Below are 19,221 nucleotides of genomic sequence, written 5' to 3' on the forward strand. Positions count from 1 at the left end.
GATGTTAAATCACTGGGAGTCCTGAAACCAGCCCCACCCAGATACCAAGAGATTTGTCAAACATCGGTAAATAGTCAACTTAAGATTTACGGTAACTCCAGAGAACTATATACTATGATTTCAACCTTTAAATCGGGCTTTAAATTTATTGATTGATTGTATGTTTATTTATTTATTTATTGTGTGTTTGTTTGCTATGTGCATGGGTTTTGTGCCTGCACGTGTGTCTGTGTGAGGGTGTCAGACACCCCGGGAACTGGAGTTACAGACAGTGGTGAGCTGCCGTGTGGGTGCTGGGAAGTGAACCTGGGTCCTCTGAAAGAGCAGCCAGTGCTCTGAACTGCTGAGCTAGCTCTCCAGCCCCAGTTTGGGCATTTTTAATGAACTGAATAAAAAAATCTTGTTTCCACTTAATCCTTGTAATTCCCTGTAGCATAAATATTTGTCCCCCACAAACCCCACATCCCCACTCCCCACAGCCTAGCATTTGATTGCTCTCTTTCCTGTGGCTTAAAAAAATATGCAGATGTGATGTACATGTAGCTCGTGAACTTTCTTATTCTCCTGTATCACTCATGGCGAGCTGAGTACTTCCTTTCTCTCTTTTTCTGTGAATGGAATCCAAATCTGTCTTGAGAAAGCCTCCCTCAGATCCACCCCACACTTCCCCAGGGGGCTCCCCTTTCTTACCTGGGGTGGTGCTCCTCTCCCAGGAGACGGTAAGCACTCCAGTGTCAGGATTGGCCTCCAGGTGCAAGTTGGTTGGGGGAGACAGCGCTATGTAGAAAAGAAAACTTAAAAGTCAAATCGAATCCAAAACACTTGGCCAGGGAAAAGTTACTCTTCGCCCTCTCCATCCTTCGTCCCTTTCCTTTCTCCTTCTTTGTTTTTGCCTTCTTTTATCCCTTCCCTCTAGGATTGGAAAGATAAAGTATTCTACAAAAACACAGGCGACAGTAGCACCCTGATTAGGGTTAATGCTATTATAATTCACTACTGAAACTGTTTCATCTGGCCAGTTTGGAAGACTCTTGACATGGAAGGAACACTTCCAATTCTGTGGCCTATGTGGCCAGCTATGCCGAATCAAATTCTGAAGACTATGCTGATCCTAGAGGAGATGGGCTCTTCCTTTGTTCTCATAAGTAAGCTGAGATGCTAGCATTAGAATTAGAGGAATTGTTTCCTTTTCGAGACAGGCTCTCACTGTGCAGTCATGGTTGGCCTAGAACTCACTATGTAGATAGAATAGACCAGGCTAGCCACAAACTCTTCAACATCTGCCTCTCTCTGCTTCCCAAGTACTGGGATTAGAGGCGTGTGTTATAAAACCCAGCTCTATCAGATCGGCCTCATCAGTTTTTTGGTGAGGCTGGCCTTGAACTCCAGATCCTCATTCTTAACTTCGCAAGGACTAGGATTAAAGGCAACATTGCCACACTTGGCTTTGGTAGCCTTTTCAAATAGTTTAAAAGTTAAAGAAGGAAAGCTCTTCTCACGTGTCACTACTCGGTTGACAATTGGTGCATCTCTCTCCTGGCCGTCCCTCAGGACTTGGATGGTGTACGTGTATTCCACGCCTGGAGTCAAGCCAGACACAACGATGCTTCCTGAGTCTGAAGTCACTTCTCGGGGTGCTTCACCTCCCTGGCTTGGTCGTACACCCAGCTGGAAGGAGGAAAGCCAACTCAGCGTGAAGGATGAATATTCCAGAGCTCCCAAGAGGTTGTAGTTATACACAGTGAGACGTCCTTTAAAAACCCCCACCGTGCATTTATGGGGTGGGTAACAGGTTGAAGGCTCCTCACTTCAGTTATTTCGAAATCAGCTGGAGGTATCTTCCTTCGCTACCTTTGTAATAGGAAAGTTCTAGCGAAATGTCATTGTACCTGTTTGACTAAGAACCTTCTGGTACACACCAGCAGTACACAGGGAAGAAGGGCCCTGGGCTCCCTCTTTAATAAGTTAAACACATTTTCAGTTAACTCTCCCGTTATCATCAGCCACTTTGACACGTGGAAATGGAAAACGCTTTCCCTCAAAGACGTGTGTTCCTAACTACGAAGGCCTAGGTGATATTATTCTCCGTGGCTTCTAAAAACCTGAAGGACATCATGTCTTCGTAAACGGCCCTCTGTATCTGAGCAGCCCTACTCAGCAACATGGCTATTTGCATACTAGAAAGCAGAGTGACCCTCCGTCTACTTCTTTTTCCTGCCTCTAAACAATGAGGCTTTGATTTCCAGACATAATAAGTATCTCTTTTCCATCCTTTGGGCGCCAAAGGATGGGAGTCTTTAAAAACACATTCATTTGTACCCATCACTTCCCTGCTATCATTACTTTAAAGAACACGACTCCAGAGATCTAAAGCGAAGACCTCAATTTTAATTCCTATTAATAAAATTCACCCACGGGGCTTTGAAACAAGTGGAGATGAAACTGATTGGATAAAAATGTGATTTTTTTTAAGTGACCCTCAGTTTAATTGGTCTTCCCAATTTGGTTTTCGTCAGCTTCTCGACACCCATTTAGAGTGACACATCAAATGAAGTTTCACCATATTTTTATTTTAAAATGAAGTTCCGGGGGAGGGGGGGAGGACAGAATACTGAACAAACACTACAGTTCTATGCTAAAGGTGTTCTTCTTTGCAAAATGGAGAAGCCTCAGTGCAGGCTTTGCCCTCAGAAGGTCCTGGAGTATGAGTATAGGGCTTAAAAAATCCTAGTCTGGGGGCTGGAGAGATGGCTCAGTGGTTAAGAGCACTTACTGCTGTTCCAGAGGTCCTGAGTTCAAATCCCAGCAACCACATGGTGACTCATAACCTTCTGTAACAGGATCCGATACCCTGTTCTGACAGCTACGGTGTACTTAGATATAATAAACCTTTTAAAAAGGGTTTAGATGTAGATTCTCTCTCTTTTTTAAAAAAAAAAAATCCAGGTCTGTAAAGTGTGGCAGAAATGGGAAGGCACCTCTGGGCTGGGCTAGATCATGAGAGGTATATCTGCCACTCACCTTGAAGCCAATCCTTGGAGCGGGGGTCCAGGTGATCACGATTGTGGTCTCTGTCACCTCGGTGTTATAAGGTGGAATGGAGCGCAGAGGCTGCACTGCAAATTAACCAACATGAGGCTCAACATTAGATGCATGGGTGTTGGCCAGGACTGCAGATTAACAAGCATTTTAGACAGAGTTGTGGTCTAACCGCTAAGTAGAAGAGAATGGAGCCCAGGTTCATTCATCAGCTTAGAACTTGAACATCACTGCCACTTACTCAAGTGACCCAGGACCTGGTGAGACCCAGGAAAGGAGGTTGGGGGTGGTGATTCTCAGGTCCAGCTTTGGGCTGGGGTTTGGGGTTTGAACTTCGGGCACAGACCTGTCACTAACCGTAAGTAGGAAGAGGGGCTAGCTGACCTTAGTGAAAGCCCCCTTCGATTTTATGGGTTTTCTATCTGTATCTTTTCATCATTTGGGGATCTTATCAGCACCATAGACCCAACCCTCAAACTTGTGGTTGACTGCTCAGAAAATAATGCTACAGACACCCAGTCCCTCACCACTGTGACATAGGAATCACAAGGAGGGCTGGAGAGATGGCTCAGTGGTTAAGAGCACTGACTGCTCTTCCAGAGGTCCTGAGTTCAATTCCCAGCAGCCACATGGTGGCTCACAACCACCTGTAATGGGATCCGATGGCCTCTTCTGGTGTGTCTGACAGCTGTGTGCTAATATACATAAAACAAATAAGTCTTTAAAAGAAAAAAAAAAAAGGAATCACAAGGAAAGTATGTTTGGTGTTCTAATATCCTGATACCACCATCATTCCTTTACTGAAAATTCGAAATTTTTTTTAACAGACTGGAGATGTTCAGCAGTTAGGACCAAATGCTGCTCCTGCAATTCACAACAGTTCACTTTTACACCTGGGAGTCTTCTGTTGCTTGACCCAAGCAGCTAAATTTTGCCCCATGTTTGAGACAATTTTCTCCTGCCCAGGCAGACCATTACAGGAAACTCACCAAGCCACAAACCCACAAACTGATGTCAAACAAAGGATGTGCCTGTACAGATGAATTATGGGTTCTGGCAAGGCTTGTCAGGTAGGGAACGACCCGGCTGTTAAGAAATGACATATGCCCTCCATACAGGAGCTGGCTGGATTCCTCCCCCTAAACCTCACTTCTTCCCCCCACTTTTCTCATCGTTGCTGTTAAAAATTTAGCATGAGACACAGAAGTCAGAAAAGTGGTTTCCAAAATTTAGATCTACGAAAGCTGCAGAAACTGAAGCTCCTAGGTCCTGCTGGTGTTTATACCCAGACTGTCTGAGGTTCAAGTGCATCTGGGTAACTCCTTGCTTCCAACCATTTATTTAAATCTGAGCTGAGGTGAGCTGTTTTTGTTTACCATCTGTCCTTCAGTCACCTACCCTGAACTTTTTGGAACGTATGCGGTATGTTAATCAGCCGTCAGCAAATACAGTTTTACTATTACACCCAGGAGCCTTGAGTAAGAAACGAGTGGGTCTTAGACTATCTCAAAACCGGGCAATGTAAAACAGCAAAAACTTAAAAAGAATCCCCTCGAAAACTAAAAAGCAGACTTCACTTGCTGGGGATGAACAATTTCATAGGAAAAAGCAAGCCTTTGCTGCCCAGCCTCGTATAGCAAATGTGCATGGGAGTGAGTTTACCGTAAATAGTAGATCCCTGTGGACAAAGGTTGTTGCTTGCTTGCCTGTCTATCTATGTATCTATGTATCTATGTATCTATGTATCTATGTATCTATCTATGTATCTATGTATCTATGTATCTATGTATCTATCTATGTATCTATCTATCTATCTATCTATCTATCTATCTATCTATGTATCTCTCTATGTATCTATGTATCTATGTATCTATCTGTGTATCTATGTATCTATCTAACTATCTATCTATCTATGTATCTATCTATGTATCTATCTATCTATGTATCTATCTATCTACATACCTGCTTTCTTATCCATCCATCCACCCACCCATCCATCTATCCTTCTTTTCTATTGTCTATCTATCTATCTGTCTGTCTGTCTACCTACCTACCTACCTACCTACCTACCTACCTACCTACCTACCTACCTACCTATCTGTTTGAGGCAGGGCCTCTTTACCTAGCCCTAGCTGTTCTGGATCTCACTAGTGTTGACCAGACTGGCCTTGAACTCAGAGACCCACCAGGGTCTACTACCAAGTGCTATCGCTAAAGGCATATGCTACCATTCAGGACTTAGATTACTTTTTAATGCTTTTGAGCATCCATATTTTAAACAAGTCTTGCTGAAAGCTCCCGGAAACCTCAGAACCAGGGGTAGAAGGCAATAAGTGCCAAAAGCATGCTTATATTAGGCCCTTCTATAATTCAAAACGCCAAGTCGAAAATAACTCGTGTTCACTAAGAAATAGTCTCATAATTCTTTGTCATGGAAATGGAGTGTACTTAGTAGAGAAACAGCTTGTGAATGAAGGCCTTTATTGGGATGTGGATAAATAAGAGATTTAAGGCCATTTCCTCTAAAATGGTGTGTCCTTGTCTTTTTCCTCTGTGTGGAACTGGAAGTTAAGGAAGAAGGAATCAGGTATCTGCTGTGAGGACAATAGCCTTCCACAGTCCAGGCTCTCAAGGAAGTCCGAGCTTAACCTCTTGGGCCATTTGCTCTCTGTTCAGTCCTTGGGTGCATCTTTTCTTTTACATCTGACTATCAGTCGACGCCTAGAGAGTGATGTGACAGAGCTATGCATAAGGATACATTCTGTCTGCTAGTATTTAGTCTTTCTTCTCTGTGTGCCTGCATCTCTACGCGGTCTATGTGCCCATGAAGTCTTGTGAGGAAGTTGGAGGTCTGCATTATGTGACTTCCTCTACCAGTCTCCACCGTATTTCTTTTTCCTTCTTTTTTTTCGGTTTCTTGTTTATGGTTTTTGTTTGCTTGTTTGGGATAGGGTCTTTCTATGTAGTCCTGACTATTCTGAAACTCGCTAAGTAGACCAGGCTGGTCCACATACTCTTGCCTCCAAGATGGAGAAAAGTGTGCACCACCCCACCAGCCTCTGCAGTGGATTTTTTTGAAATCCCGGAGTTTCTGACCAGCAACACTGGCTGTAAGCCTCCCAGACCCATTTGTCTGTCTCCCAGTGCTAGGACGACAATTATGCACCAAAGCACCTGATTTTTTATGTCCATGCTGGGGATCTGTACTCAGGCCCTCATGTGTAAGCAGTACTTACTTTAGCCAATGAGCTATCTCCCAAGTCCCCCTGACTCATAGCGTTAGCCCAGAAGGATAGAAAGAACCTGGAAATACCTGCAAATTAACAGGAAGTTTCCTTCAGCAAGAAAATCTTGCTTCAAAACATTTATCAGCCTGGGCAAAGGCCATGTACTGTGATTAATGCCTATTAAGAGCAGTAAGAAATATTCAGAGAGCTCCAGCCTGTCCAAGGAGCATACTTTCAATGAGACTGCTTTTAAATGATGCACCAGGGTTTTTAAGTTAACTTTTGAAAAATAGAAGGACAGAAAAGCCAACAGTTGAGAACATGTAGCTTCACTAAAGAAAGGCATTTAAATTTTAGCTTACGGGTAGTAAAGACTCCGGTGGCTTTGGGACTCTGCTGGTTGCCTTTCACAGCCAACAAGGTCACAGTGTACTCAGACCCAGGCTGCAGATTTCTCAGGGGATACTTGGAGGCCATGGGTCCCACGTTGTACTGCTTGGGCTGGCCTCCTCGGGTGAGGCCCACAGTCAGTCGGTAGCCTGCTATCCGGGCTCGAGGTGGAGTCCAAGTTACCAGAACTGTTCTGTCCGTTTCATTGACAAACTGGAGGTTAGTGGGAGCATCGAGTTCTGGAAAAATGAGATAAAATGTGTCAAGAAACATTTAGATCAATAATGACCTGGCCCAGATCCTCCAGCTTGATTATCTCAAGTTTCCATTCCTCAGGGTTGGAACTAAAGTCAGAGCCACATCCCTGGAAACTGGGAGGCTCTGGGAGACTGGGAATGATATAGAATTTTGCCCAAACTTTGTCAGTTATGAGAATTTGTTGACCTTTTTCACTTGTCTGTCAACCCTTTGGAAAGAGTAATTTTCTCAGCAAAGATTTACCCACCACCCTTGGAAATTATAGTTACATTATAATGACAGCATTACTTTTTTTTTTCTAAAGCAAAACAAACATTTTACAAACCCTCAATTTGCTTTGGGTCAAAAAGGTTAAGGGATAGGGATAAGTCCGACAGACCTAGGGCAAGAAAAACTTGGTGGGTACTGTAGGCAATATGCTAACGCATATGTTGATTGACTGACCTGTCCTCTGCTGGGGAAATAAAAGCTGCCTCACATGGTTCTAATTACAATAATTAAAACAGATATGCAGAACCCCAGTCCCACGGGGTATCAGAAAGAATCACATAGATTACCACGTTCTTTCTAAGGATGATAACTGGGTTTCCCATAGGCAGTCAAAACCTCTTTGATTGAAAGAACCTTGCAGAGAGGTCAAGAGCATGAGCTTTGGAATCCAAACCACTGTCACTTCCTCAGGGAAGACCTCAGGTTTCTCCCCACATCCAACAGAAGCAACGTTTTCCTTTGTACATGTCAGCCAATGACTTACGAGCCAAAAAGGTTCTGCTGATGACTAACTGAACTAACTGAATAGATACCTTGCTGCCTGGTGTCACTAAATGCTAAGGATTTATTATTTAAGTTATTAACTCACTGTGTGGTGCGAGAGAGAGAGAGAGAGAGAGAGAGAGAGAGAGCGAGAGAGAGAGAACACAGGGCCTCACACACGCCAGGCATGCATTCTCCTACTGAGCTGCACACCCTTGCTGCCTGGTAACTGCTAGTCTCAAATTCTACTGTAAAAGTATTAAGAGAATACGCTTTAACCTCGATATATAAATCTATCTAACTACACATACTTAAATGCACTAAGATCTGGGGATATATATGGTGGTAGAGAGTACTTTTGATTCCCAGCTTGAAGAAAGGAAGGAAAAAAGGAAGGGACGGAGGGAGGAAGGGAGGGAAGGAAGACAGAAGCACAGAAATTGTACCTCCATGTCTCCATTAGCAAAGAAAACTCTCTCTTAACCGCTCTGCTATGTATATATATTCCAGAGGTGAGCATGCTGGAAATGACATGTGTGTTGGAAGCATGTATGTTGGAGTTAGCATCCTCAGAACCCTGGTTTCACCCCACCTTCAACATCCCCTTCAACTGGATGTTCCCTTACAGCTAAGCCATGAGCCTGCGAGTGAGCAGCAGGCTAGGGTTATCCCAGGTAGACCCAAGGGCATAGAGCTTGGGGCAGGGCAACAGACAAGCAGGCAGGCACAGGACGTACTGGTGGTCTGTTGTGCTGTCAGAGGCTTGCTTTCCCTGCCCTGATGCACAGCAAAGACTTTGAAGAGGTACGTGACCCCAGGGGACAGCCCGGTGATTTCAGCAAAGGTGTTCCTGTTGACAGGCAGCCTCTGCCCATGTTCCCCTGGCAGGTTGACGGGCAGGACATCCACACGGTATCCAGTCACTGCGCTATTAGGAGGTGTCCACATGATGGTGACTTTCACGTCGGTCACTTCCACAAACTGTAGGTCCTTTGGAGCGGGAACATCATCTAGGAGATGAGAGAAAGGAGTCATTCACAATTCCCACCGAAGGTAGCTAATAAAAGTTAGGCCCCTGAACGATTCTGGCATTTCTTAGACACACTCATTCTAGGCCAATCCTGGGTTTTGCCTCTTAATCAAAAGATAGATGTGTGTGTGTGTGTGTGTGTGTATGTGTGTAGATATTCAGGGTTAGTCAAATTGATACTGGAATCTTTAGTATCTATAGATAGACATAAGTTTTTAACATAAAACCAAGAAGTAAAAAATAATACCCCAAAATAAATGTTTTCAATTTACAAAAAAAAAAAAAAAAAACTGTGGTGTGTTTGTTTAACTGACTCATTGGATGGTAGCTAGGAGAACAGATTAAGTAATTCTTAAGCATCCCAGAAAAAAAAAGGATGAGATGTTGAGGTTTTTTTTTTTTTTTTTTTTTTTTTTTAAATGATATCTCTTTTTTTTTTTAAAGATTTATTCATTTATTATATATAAGTACACTGTAGCTGTCTTCAGACACACCAGAAGAGGGCATCGGATCTCTTTACAGATGGTTGTGAGCCACCATGTGGTTGCTGGGATTTGAACTCAGGACCTCTGGAAGAGCAGTGATTGCTCTTAACCACTGAGCCATCTCTCCAGCCCGAGATGTTGAGGTTTTAACCAAAAAACCCAGTAGCTGTTTTTGATAACTTCCTTCCTGGTGCTGATATTTTAGCATTTAAGTCAGCAGTTCTCTGAGCTTCTTTTTTTTTTTTTTTTTTTTTTTGGAGCTGGGGACCCGAACCCAGGGCCTTCGTTTCCCTAGGCAAGCGCTCTACCACTGAGCTAAATCCCCAACCCCCAAGTCAGCAGTTCTCAATCTGTGAGTTGAGACCCCTTGGGGGTCAAATGACCCTGTCACAGGGGTCACCAAAGACCACCAGAAACACAGATATTTACATTATGACTCTCAACAGGAGCAAAATTACAGTTATAAAGTAGCACGAAGTTAATGTTATGGTTGGGGCCATCACAGCTTTAGGAAAGTTGAGAACCACTGATTTGGGTAATAGGAACACAGAAAGAGCTGACAAAGACAAAAACAGGTCACTCTCAGGGACCTGTCACTCGGGTGACTTGCACCTCAGTCCTCCCTGGAGGCTAGGGAATGAACACAATCAACCCATGTAGGCTTTCTCTTCCCCTGCAAGGTTAGAGCTGCTCTGTGGTCTAGGCCTAAGAGAGCAGACACCAGGGATGGTTGTTTTTAAGTTACCGGATCGTGGGACGCCAGTAGTCTCCTGCTGGATGAAAACGGGTGTGCTCTCCTGGTTCTCCTCCACAGCATAGATAGTGATGTTGTACTGAACACCCGGCTGCAGGTCGCTGAGGGTGACGGAGTTGGCCGTTTCAGGAAGGTTGAGTTCTGTGCTACTGCCTTCTACTGAAGGTGAATAGACAATCCTGTACCCTGCAGGTTTAGGAGAAAAGTGTTTATTTAGACACATGGTCTTCTGAAGTGGAGGCCAGGCAAACTGTAAGTCTCCTTCCTAAGGGCCTCTGCCTCTCGACTGTTAAGAACCGGCAAGATTCTTTCAGGGTCTTTCAATGTTACCACTTCCTCTGATAATGCCTGGCTGGCTCACAGATAAGAACAGTGGATGGAAACCTTTTAACAATACAATAGCATCCTTGAACACAGGGATCCTTAGTAAATGTCATTATGGGAAGCCAGGAAGCAAGATATTCATAGGAAGCCACTCTCTCTCAAAGCTGGGGAATCAGCCTGAGCACTGTCTGCACCTTTGGGAAGGAACGTCACTGATGAAGCTCGAGTGGCAGCTCAGCTCCCTCTGCAGCAGTGAGCAGCAGGTTTGCTGGAATAACCCACCTTTGCAGCCCTCGAAATGCCTGCTGCAGTGAACCACAGGGCTGGCTTCATGGGTCGCACAGGCATTTATCAGGGATGGGGTGCGTAAACAGACTTGAAAGAAAACAATTCAAAAACAAAGAAGCCCCAGAAGATTTGAAACAGGCACACAGACACACACACACACACACACACACACACACACACACACACACACACACACACACACACACACACGCTCACAAACACACCTCCAACCACTTAAAATGGGAGATTTAAGGTAATACCAGTGCAGTCAGAATTTTCTCTTCCCACATCTATATATCAAAACAAACACAGAAGCCAAAGATGACCTGTGATAGGTGCCTGGGGTCTGCTCCATCGAACAACAATGGAAGTGTCATCAACCTGGTCCACAGTAGGGTCTGGAGGTGCATCAGGTGCTAAAGGAAAAAGAAAGGAACTCACTCAGTGCTGCTACAAGCCCATGCTTTATAGGAAAACTAAAGAGTCTTTAAAAATGTGTTTTTCTAAAACAGTGTTCTTTCATCCACACTAGCCTGCCTCTAGCCTCAGCATCCCAAAGCTTTACGCCCGACTGCATGTATGTATGATGCAATGTATGTGTATATCATAATCGCCCACCATACCCCACCCCACAAGTTCCTTTTGACATGGTTTGGAGCACACATACCTGTAGTCTGTGATGTAGACAGGATCAAGCTCTGCTTTCCCTCTTCAGATATCTGATAGACGTTGACAATGTACTTTCTGCCCGGGAGCAGGTCAGGAATGTTCACAGAAGTGGCTGTGCTTGGAAGATCTTTGAAATACAGGGGAAAGGTTAGTGGCCAGAGCAAACCAATCTTCCACAGCTTCTAAGGACGTTATATTCACAGGGTGAGAGTCTACAAGGAATGTTCTAGTGCTCGGCCTACAATCTCCAATGTAAGTTCTTCTATTTCCCACGTTCCCCCTGAAGATGTATAAATTTAATAACCTGCCTCTTTTTTTTTTTTTTAAACATAGCTGTCATTAGACACCAGAGTATAGCCATGGTGGAGGGAAGGATGACAGAGTAGGGGTTGGAAGGATATTCAGTTTTATGATCTGGGTCCTGTTCACACAGGTATGTTCAGTATCTTTTCACTATTACATTTATGTGGGGGGAGTACACATGTCGGGGGTCAGAGGACTGAAGGTCAAACGGCCTGTCATCTCCTTCCACCCAGGGGTTGAACTTGGATTATAAACGTCAGCAGCCTTTTACTGAACTGCCTCATTGGCATCAGCAAACATTTTTAAGACCCTTAATCCCTGGGCTATTTTAAAAGTACACAAGAAGGTAACTATGCACCCCTAAAGGATAACATTGTCAGCCACAAGCCTCGTACTGGTCCCTTACATGGATATGTGGGAAATACAGCACCAGAGACCAGGAAGGTGCCCAGGGAACCCCAGCTGGGTCAGAGAGGTTCACCCCTCTCCTCGCTTTGATGGAAGGGGGTGTCTTCAGTTAGAACTTGGAGGAGTTCCAGAACCAAAAGTCTCACAGGCCACGTAAGTATCTATTAACCAAGCCGAGCGAGCGAGCCATGCGTGTTACTCACCAAGGTACTGAGGCTCATCTCCCTCCTCGCTCAGTTCGTACTCCACTCGGAATCCTGACACCGTGTCGGAAGCTGAGACCCAGGAGACCACGAAGCTGCTGGCTGTGATTTCAGTGACAGATTCGGAAGTGGCCACAACGGGAGAAAAGGGCGCAGTCTCTCCAGTCACTGTGTTGCCTAGGGGAAGGGGAGGGAATGAGAGTCGTTGATTATCCGGAATCTCTGTGTGCAGAGGACGTTGAAAGGGAAAGGCAGGCGCCATTCATCAGACGCAGCAGCTGAGGGCAGAATCTCCTCTGGGGAACCCATGTCTGAACAACGAAGGCACAGCCGCAAAGATGCCGGGTACGTACTGGTCACAGGTGTGCTGGCGCTGGTGGTGAAGTCAAAGCGAGTCACTTCTTGGTGCCCGTACTGCTGGATGCTGATGAGCTGTCCCTCGTAGATCACACCTGGGGTCAGGCCTTTGATGGTATAGGAGTTAAGGTGGCCTGGAATGGTAGCTTCCTTCCAGCGACCCGTAGAGGTTTTCTGAAAATATAAAGGAAAGCAGGGTGTTTAGTAATCGCCAAAGAGATAGGCTTTGGAGGACAGGCTTCTCGAGGCTCCATTTTTGGAAGAAAAAAAATGATAGAAAAACCTGATTCAGACAGAACAGGGCCTCTCCTGTTTGTTGATGTTAATTAATTACTAGTTAGCAATACTAGATGCTAGTAATACTTAATACTGGTGCATCAAGTGCTCAGGGCTGTTTTGCTTGCTTCTCCCCCTAATCTTCATCCTCCTGCCGGAAGCGAACGCCATCACTGTTCACACTTTGCAGGTGGAGAAACAGTTAAATGATGTCTTCAAAGTTACACACTCGAGGCTCTGAATACCTTCCCTATGGCCAGAGCGTGAATAACTGAACACCAGCATCCTCAATTCAGCCTCTCGACTTTCCTGGTAAACAGAGACACGTTTCTCTCTGAAGTGAGAAAAGGCCTCGCATTCTATCTTTCAACTTGGTGGGATACATTTCAAGTTTCTTGCCTCGCAAGACACTGGGAAAGCATAAATATTGCCTCGACTCAGATCCTGGGGCCATCACAAACAAGGTTCAACTTGTCTGGTGGTGTGACTCATCCTTGGAAATGAACAACCCCTCGAGAGCAGTTAGCCAACTTTGGGAAAGACTGCAGAAGAATATGGTTCGGTTTGTTTAATCTTTTCCCTCCAGTTTACATTTTTATATCCTGTCCAACTTCATTAATATGCCATGGGCCGCAAAACTCATCGCAATAGATTGTGTGGAAAAGAAACACCCAGACTTCAAACAAGAAATCCTTTTAAGTGTAAATATTCTAAAGCGGTTTAAATATCAAATACATGTTTTTCTAAATGTTATCTCACCGAGTTTGTACATGCTTCAGATGCTCTAAAGCCCACTTATATTTTGGAGATAAATGAAAGTGATCCAAGGAAACACTCCTTAAACTTTAGCGTTAGCTAAAGACATTGAAGTTAGCCATCATGATAGATTAAAACTTGGCAGTACTTTTATATGAGTTAAGATATCTTGACCATCAGAAGATAGAATATAAATTCTCAGATGGTCTACACTTAGAAAGCAAAAGAGCAGAAATTCTGTTTAAATTTTGAAAGACAACCGTGGGTGTGGCTCAGCAAAAGAGTACTTGCCTCATGTGGCCAGAGGCCTAAGTTCAAGCCCTAACACCACATACCAAGAGGAAGATGAACCACACCCGCAATCAAGCACTCACAAGGAAATCGATGTTAGCTATCTAAGAATATGAAACCAGTTTGGGCCTAACGTTTCAGAACAAAACACAGCAAAACCAAAGCCAAAATGTGTGTGAAGAATTTAATCAACGGTGATGATGCCTCAATTCAAGGTGTATTTCAAACACCCATTTGTTAATGTCCCATTTGTAGTGGCTTTGCAAAACACTTCTGAGCTAAGTTCCAAGTTAGTTAAAAACGGTGGTAAAATGAAAAGATGGGACAAGACAGACTCTACTGAAGGGGAAGGCATCAGTGATGGCCGACATGGCCAGATGTTGACTACTGAGGACGGTGGACAACATGGTGTAACTGAAGAAAAAGAGTGACCTCAACAGAATGGAATTCCCCAAAGAGTTTAAATTCGACTGTGTGAATTGATGCCATAGGTCAGACAGGTTTTTGTAGTCTTGGATTAACAATAGTCCAATTGGGTAGATTTGACTTTTAAAAGCACATTTCTCTCCTTTCTGAAATAGTGGTTTTCAAATTATGTCATGACCTTTGGAGATGGAAGAGGGTAGGTCTGAGAAGGGACGAGGCAAAGCTTAATAGACTAATATAATAGTCTCTTTGCTATGGCTTGGGCATCTGGATGGTTAGAAAACGTCAAGGTTTGGTTCCATTTAGAAACCAACCATAATCCCTTCCCCGCTCCTCCTTCTCTCAATACCTCGTTCCTTTCTAACTTGGGAGGACTAAAGGACAGCTGAGCTGAGTCAGAAGAATGATGGCTTTAAACTCTGAAAATACCTTGAAAATGCGACTTTAATTTTAATGGCATAGCAAAGCACACCAAAACTTCAAATTTTCTTTCCACGTTAGATGAGGATAGTTGTAAGCAGTATGGCTTCGAAGATCTTACTAAGACAAAGGACTAATTTAATTCCTTCTACATATCAAAAAAAAAAAAACCATAAATCTGCATATTGATACGACGTAACTATTGGCTGGACACTAAGGGAATATCAACACTCTCTGACATGGAGTCAGATCTGTTGACTCAAAAGCAGAAGCAAACCCACAGGGCAGGCAGCACATCCTAGTCCAGGAAGGTCAGGGGCCAGAGTCCAGGGCTTCTGAGGTAATACTCACAGGTCTCCACCTGAGAATGTACTTGGTGATGTGTGAAGGCTCCGGGGCATTCCACTGGATGGGGTGGGAATTGGGCTGGCTGGGGGTCTCCGTGATAATTACTTGAACAGGTCCAGTTGTGCCTGAAAATGACAACGTGCCCTTTCTTTAGCTTGCGTATTCTTAAAGTTTTAGTAAACATGGACGTCCATCCTTAAAAGACTTTGTGCTTCTCAAGAAATATGGGCATAATAAAAAAGATTGAGTCCAGTTAACCTTCTATATATTGACAGAAGGAGGAGGAGGAGGAGGAGGAGGAAAAGGAAGAGGGGGAGGAGGAAGAGGAGGAAAACAGGTCTGATTTTACCTGGTAATTATTGCCTTTCCCATAAGAAATGAAATTAGAATTCCTTCTCTAATAAATAAGACACAGCTTGCTCTCTTCTCTGACTTTCAAAGTAAGACTTGAGACAACCATGAAATTTCCTTAACACGAAGAATGTAGTTCAGAATGCAGACCTCATGTACTAATTATATTAAGGCTCTTTTAAGACAAATTCTGAATCATGGAGGCTTCCAACACTGAGGAAATCTGCTTGGAAGGAAGCAGTGCTCCGCTCCCAAGGCCTTACGGCGTGATATAAAACAAACATTTCTAAATGGGGCTGAGTCCCGGACAAACAGGCAAAGGTAATAATTAAAGACCAAGGTTTATTTCCCATCAGTCTAAGCCTTCTCGCCCTTGGGGGAGGAAAAAAAAAAAGAAGTATACTCTTAAAACCATTGTGGGTCAAATTGTTCACAAAAAAAATGTATCTTTTAAAGCAATCACCATGAAATGACATCTGGAAGCATATATTTAAAATTCATCATTTTCAGATCTTGATATGACTGCTAATAATCAAATTTAAGATAGATTCAGGTCTTTTCCTTGGGGGGAAAAAAAGCAAAACAAGAGAAAGGAATCATTTTTTTTCTTTAATATGTTAGATTCCATTTAGGATAAAAACGAAAATTTGTTAAAAAACCTGTTTACACAATGGACTTTTATCTTCTCTCTACTCTCTTCATTGTCAGTCAAAGTTCATCTGTACAAAGTCCTTATAGTCCATCTGTACAAAAACCTACACAAAATTCTCACTGGGGAAACAGAACAAAATTCTGCACGCTGATAAGGTGGTGCTCCACACTACTTGCGATTTTCTGAATGCTCTTGAAAAAAATATATTGACTTTCAGATTTAATTATGATCTGAAGCTTCTAAATTCTTTGAAGGCAGCCAACGAACATGTAACTTACATATATTTATGTGAGCTCAAAAAAATTTTGTACTCAACTTCCACACTGGGAATAATTCGGCTTGTTGAAGATCAACAAATATTCACTGAGTCTGGATTTCACTTAATGCTATAAGGCGAAAGGGGCAAGACCCCCAGCTCTGCATCCTAAGGGGACATCCACACACCACACAGCTTGGTGGTTTCAGCAATTAACACAAACCATCTGCAGAGCCCTCTGGCCTCGCTCCTTCCGTAGATGAAGAAACTCACAAATACAAACACATTAAAACAGCTTCTTTCCAACACTATTTAAAGAGATTCCATGTAAATCAGTAAAAGCAGGCGTTTGTCCTTACACTATTGGCGACAATCTGCATAAGGTTGTCAAACATTGCTGCTTTAGAGAAAAATCCTATATAATCTCTCAGGTAGAGAGGCATTTCACACACGTTTACTGAATTTGAGGCAGGAAAACTTGATGATTAAATGTCCTTGGTAAGTCTATTAAGAGACTAGACATGACACTTGCTGTCTGCCCACTCATCCTACCCTTGTTCACAAGGATGGCAGAAGACAGAAAAGGAGGGAGAGAGATGGTCGCCATGGTTAACTCAAGTGAGTCAGAACTACAGAAGTTTCTTTTCCAGGGGCTGGAGAGATGGCTCAGAGGTTAAGAGCACCAACTGCTCTTCCTGAGGTCCTGAGTTCAATTCCCAGCAACGACATGGTGGCTCACAACCATCTGTAATGGGATCTGGCGCTCTCTTCTGGTGTGTCTGAAGACAGCGACAGTGTACTCATATATAATAAATAAATAAATAAACCTTAAAAAAAAAGTTTCTTTTCCTTTCTCAGCCTTCCAGCGCAGGTCTGAAATTCTATTACTTTCCATTTAAATTTAATTTTTAAAATGTCTGCGTGTGTGAGAGCGAGGGAGTATGGGAGCGGGCAGAGGACAGGTGTGGGATCCCCTGGAGCTGCAGGTTGAACAGTTGTGCTGTCTAACAGGAGGGATGGGAATTAAACTGCGGAGGGACTGCGGGCTCCTAACCTCTGAGCTCTCAGCTCTCCAGGTCCCTAAAATGATGACAAGGTCCACCTTCAAGGGACTGCCCTAAAAAAGGCAAAGGGGATTTAGAGCATGTCTGTGCAGGAAAGGAAAAAAGGAAAAAAAAAAAAAAAAAAAAAACCATCCATTTTCTAGGTTAATTAAATTCTAGCTCTTCACTACACGCTACTACCACATATGATTTAAAGATGGGGAAGTTAAAAGGCTAGCTGTCGTTTACACTATTTACATTGAAGTGGTTTAGAACCCTTTCGATGCTGGTTAGGGGGTGTGAAACCCCACCCCCACTCCCACCCACCCCAGTGGAACATTTAGACTTCTAGGAGCGATTCCCACTGTGAGATCTCCACTTGTAAGAAGATGACACATTATACACTTTCAAAATCCGTTGAAAATAAATAAGGTCGGAACGAGTGATTTCCGATAATGGTGACCCTGGAGAAGTTAAACATTCATGATTTTCTTTTTGACTCGAACAGTTCTTTCTCTGCTAAATTTGCTGAGAGCTGTGCTGTCCTGGTTGCTTATTGACAAACCGAATTCCCGATATCTTTTGTTTAGTTTGAACAGCTCTACCAACTCAGTAGGAAGAACAAACAGGGCAAGGCTCAGACACAGTCTTTCAGGCCATCTTTGGATTCCGTCGGAGCCTTACAGGCTAGGCATGAGCCCGGGAGCAAAGCCACCATAGAGATAAGCACTGAGCGGTATCTGGGGTCAAGCACTCATCTGCTCGCCCTGAAATCTCTTCAGTGTTCAATGGGCTTTTGACATCGCCCTTTTTAGAGACAGGGAGCAAAGTCAACAGGTAAAACTACTGCTAGCTGACTCTCTCCTGTCCAACAGGTCTACCCTCAATGCTTCAGCAGGACTACGAGGAATAGGCTTAGTTTAAAAGAAAAAGAAAGCAAGGTCTTGAAAGAAAATTAAATTTCAAAAGTTGCCCTGCTAAAACAGTCCATGAACACAAAAATAAACTACTCTTGGCTTGTATCATTGAAAAATCCAGCCCTCCTAAGTATGCATTTTCTGAATGTACAGCTTATTTGTAAACAGTTTCTAAACTGATTACAACTGTATTAAGTTGATCAGGGGTGATGTGTATACTGTAACCCCAGTCTTTTGGAAACAGACAGGAGGGGTGATCAGAAGTTCATTATTGCCTACATTATTAAATTTGAGGCCACCCAGGGCTGGTGAGACTCTCAAAAGCAACTGTATTAACTCTTTAAAAATGGTAAGTGGCTCATAAACTCACTCTTACACCCAAGGCCAGTGAGCCCCACACCTGTGGGAGCAGTGACCTATCCTACCCTGACAATGTCCAAGGGCCAAGCAGATGAGGATGCTCTTCAGCACATAAAAACGGGCTGCCTTTAAACCCAGCACTTGGGAGGCTGAGGCAGGTGGATCTCTGTGAGTTTGAGACCAGCCTGGTCCACAAAGTGAGTCCAGGACCACCAGAGCCACAGAGTGAAACCCTGTCTTTGAAAACCAAACAAAACATCATTACATGAGTGGTGGAGGGGTGCTCTGGGTCCCTGACTGTTAGTGAAGGCCTGGAAGCGATTTCAAAGGCAACTGGCTACTTCTCCCTTTGTCCAGTGCCTCTTTCACAGCACAGTCAGAGCGAGGACTCAAAAGCTTACTCACACGCTCACCTTGCCTGTGGCTCTCAGAATCACTCTGGGACTCTCTTACGCAGATTAATTTAATCTTAATATTTAATCTTAACACTTATGGAGTTAATTTGTTACTTTAATAAATTTTATTGCTTGCGGGTTATCTAGCCTCCCCTCCTCCCCTCCCTGCCCACCCCACTAAATCTTTTTGTTTCTGAATATAGGTCGTGTTTCGTGTCTAAAATTTGGGTTAGCAAGACAGT

The 19,221-nt window shown here is 43.7% G+C and overlaps 1 protein-coding gene across 10 annotated transcripts in view; it reads right to left on the bottom strand.

Moving 5' to 3' along the window:
* Nucleotides 1–19,221, bottom strand: part of Fn1 (fibronectin 1) — a 67,770-nt gene that overhangs the window by 31,764 nt on the left and 16,785 nt on the right. For all 10 annotated transcript variants that reach the window (XM_032901311.1, XM_032901308.1, XM_032901307.1 and 7 more), the window contains exons 13-23: nucleotides 15,009–15,130; nucleotides 12,485–12,662; nucleotides 12,132–12,308; nucleotides 11,216–11,344; nucleotides 10,875–10,964; nucleotides 9,928–10,122; nucleotides 8,405–8,677; nucleotides 6,629–6,895; nucleotides 3,022–3,116; nucleotides 1,500–1,668; nucleotides 691–777 (exon numbers count right to left, since the gene is read on the bottom strand). In XM_032901311.1, the coding sequence (XP_032757202.1) occupies nucleotides 691–777; nucleotides 1,500–1,668; nucleotides 3,022–3,116; nucleotides 6,629–6,895; nucleotides 8,405–8,677; nucleotides 9,928–10,122; nucleotides 10,875–10,964; nucleotides 11,216–11,344; nucleotides 12,132–12,308; nucleotides 12,485–12,662; nucleotides 15,009–15,130 (1,782 nt within the window). The remainder of the gene's footprint in view (nucleotides 1–690; nucleotides 778–1,499; nucleotides 1,669–3,021; nucleotides 3,117–6,628; nucleotides 6,896–8,404; nucleotides 8,678–9,927; nucleotides 10,123–10,874; nucleotides 10,965–11,215; nucleotides 11,345–12,131; nucleotides 12,309–12,484; nucleotides 12,663–15,008; nucleotides 15,131–19,221) is intronic.

The sequence above is a fragment of the Rattus rattus genome, chromosome 4, assembly GCF_011064425.1.
Source record: "Rattus rattus isolate New Zealand chromosome 4, Rrattus_CSIRO_v1, whole genome shotgun sequence".
Taxonomy (NCBI): domain Eukaryota; kingdom Metazoa; phylum Chordata; class Mammalia; order Rodentia; family Muridae; genus Rattus; species Rattus rattus.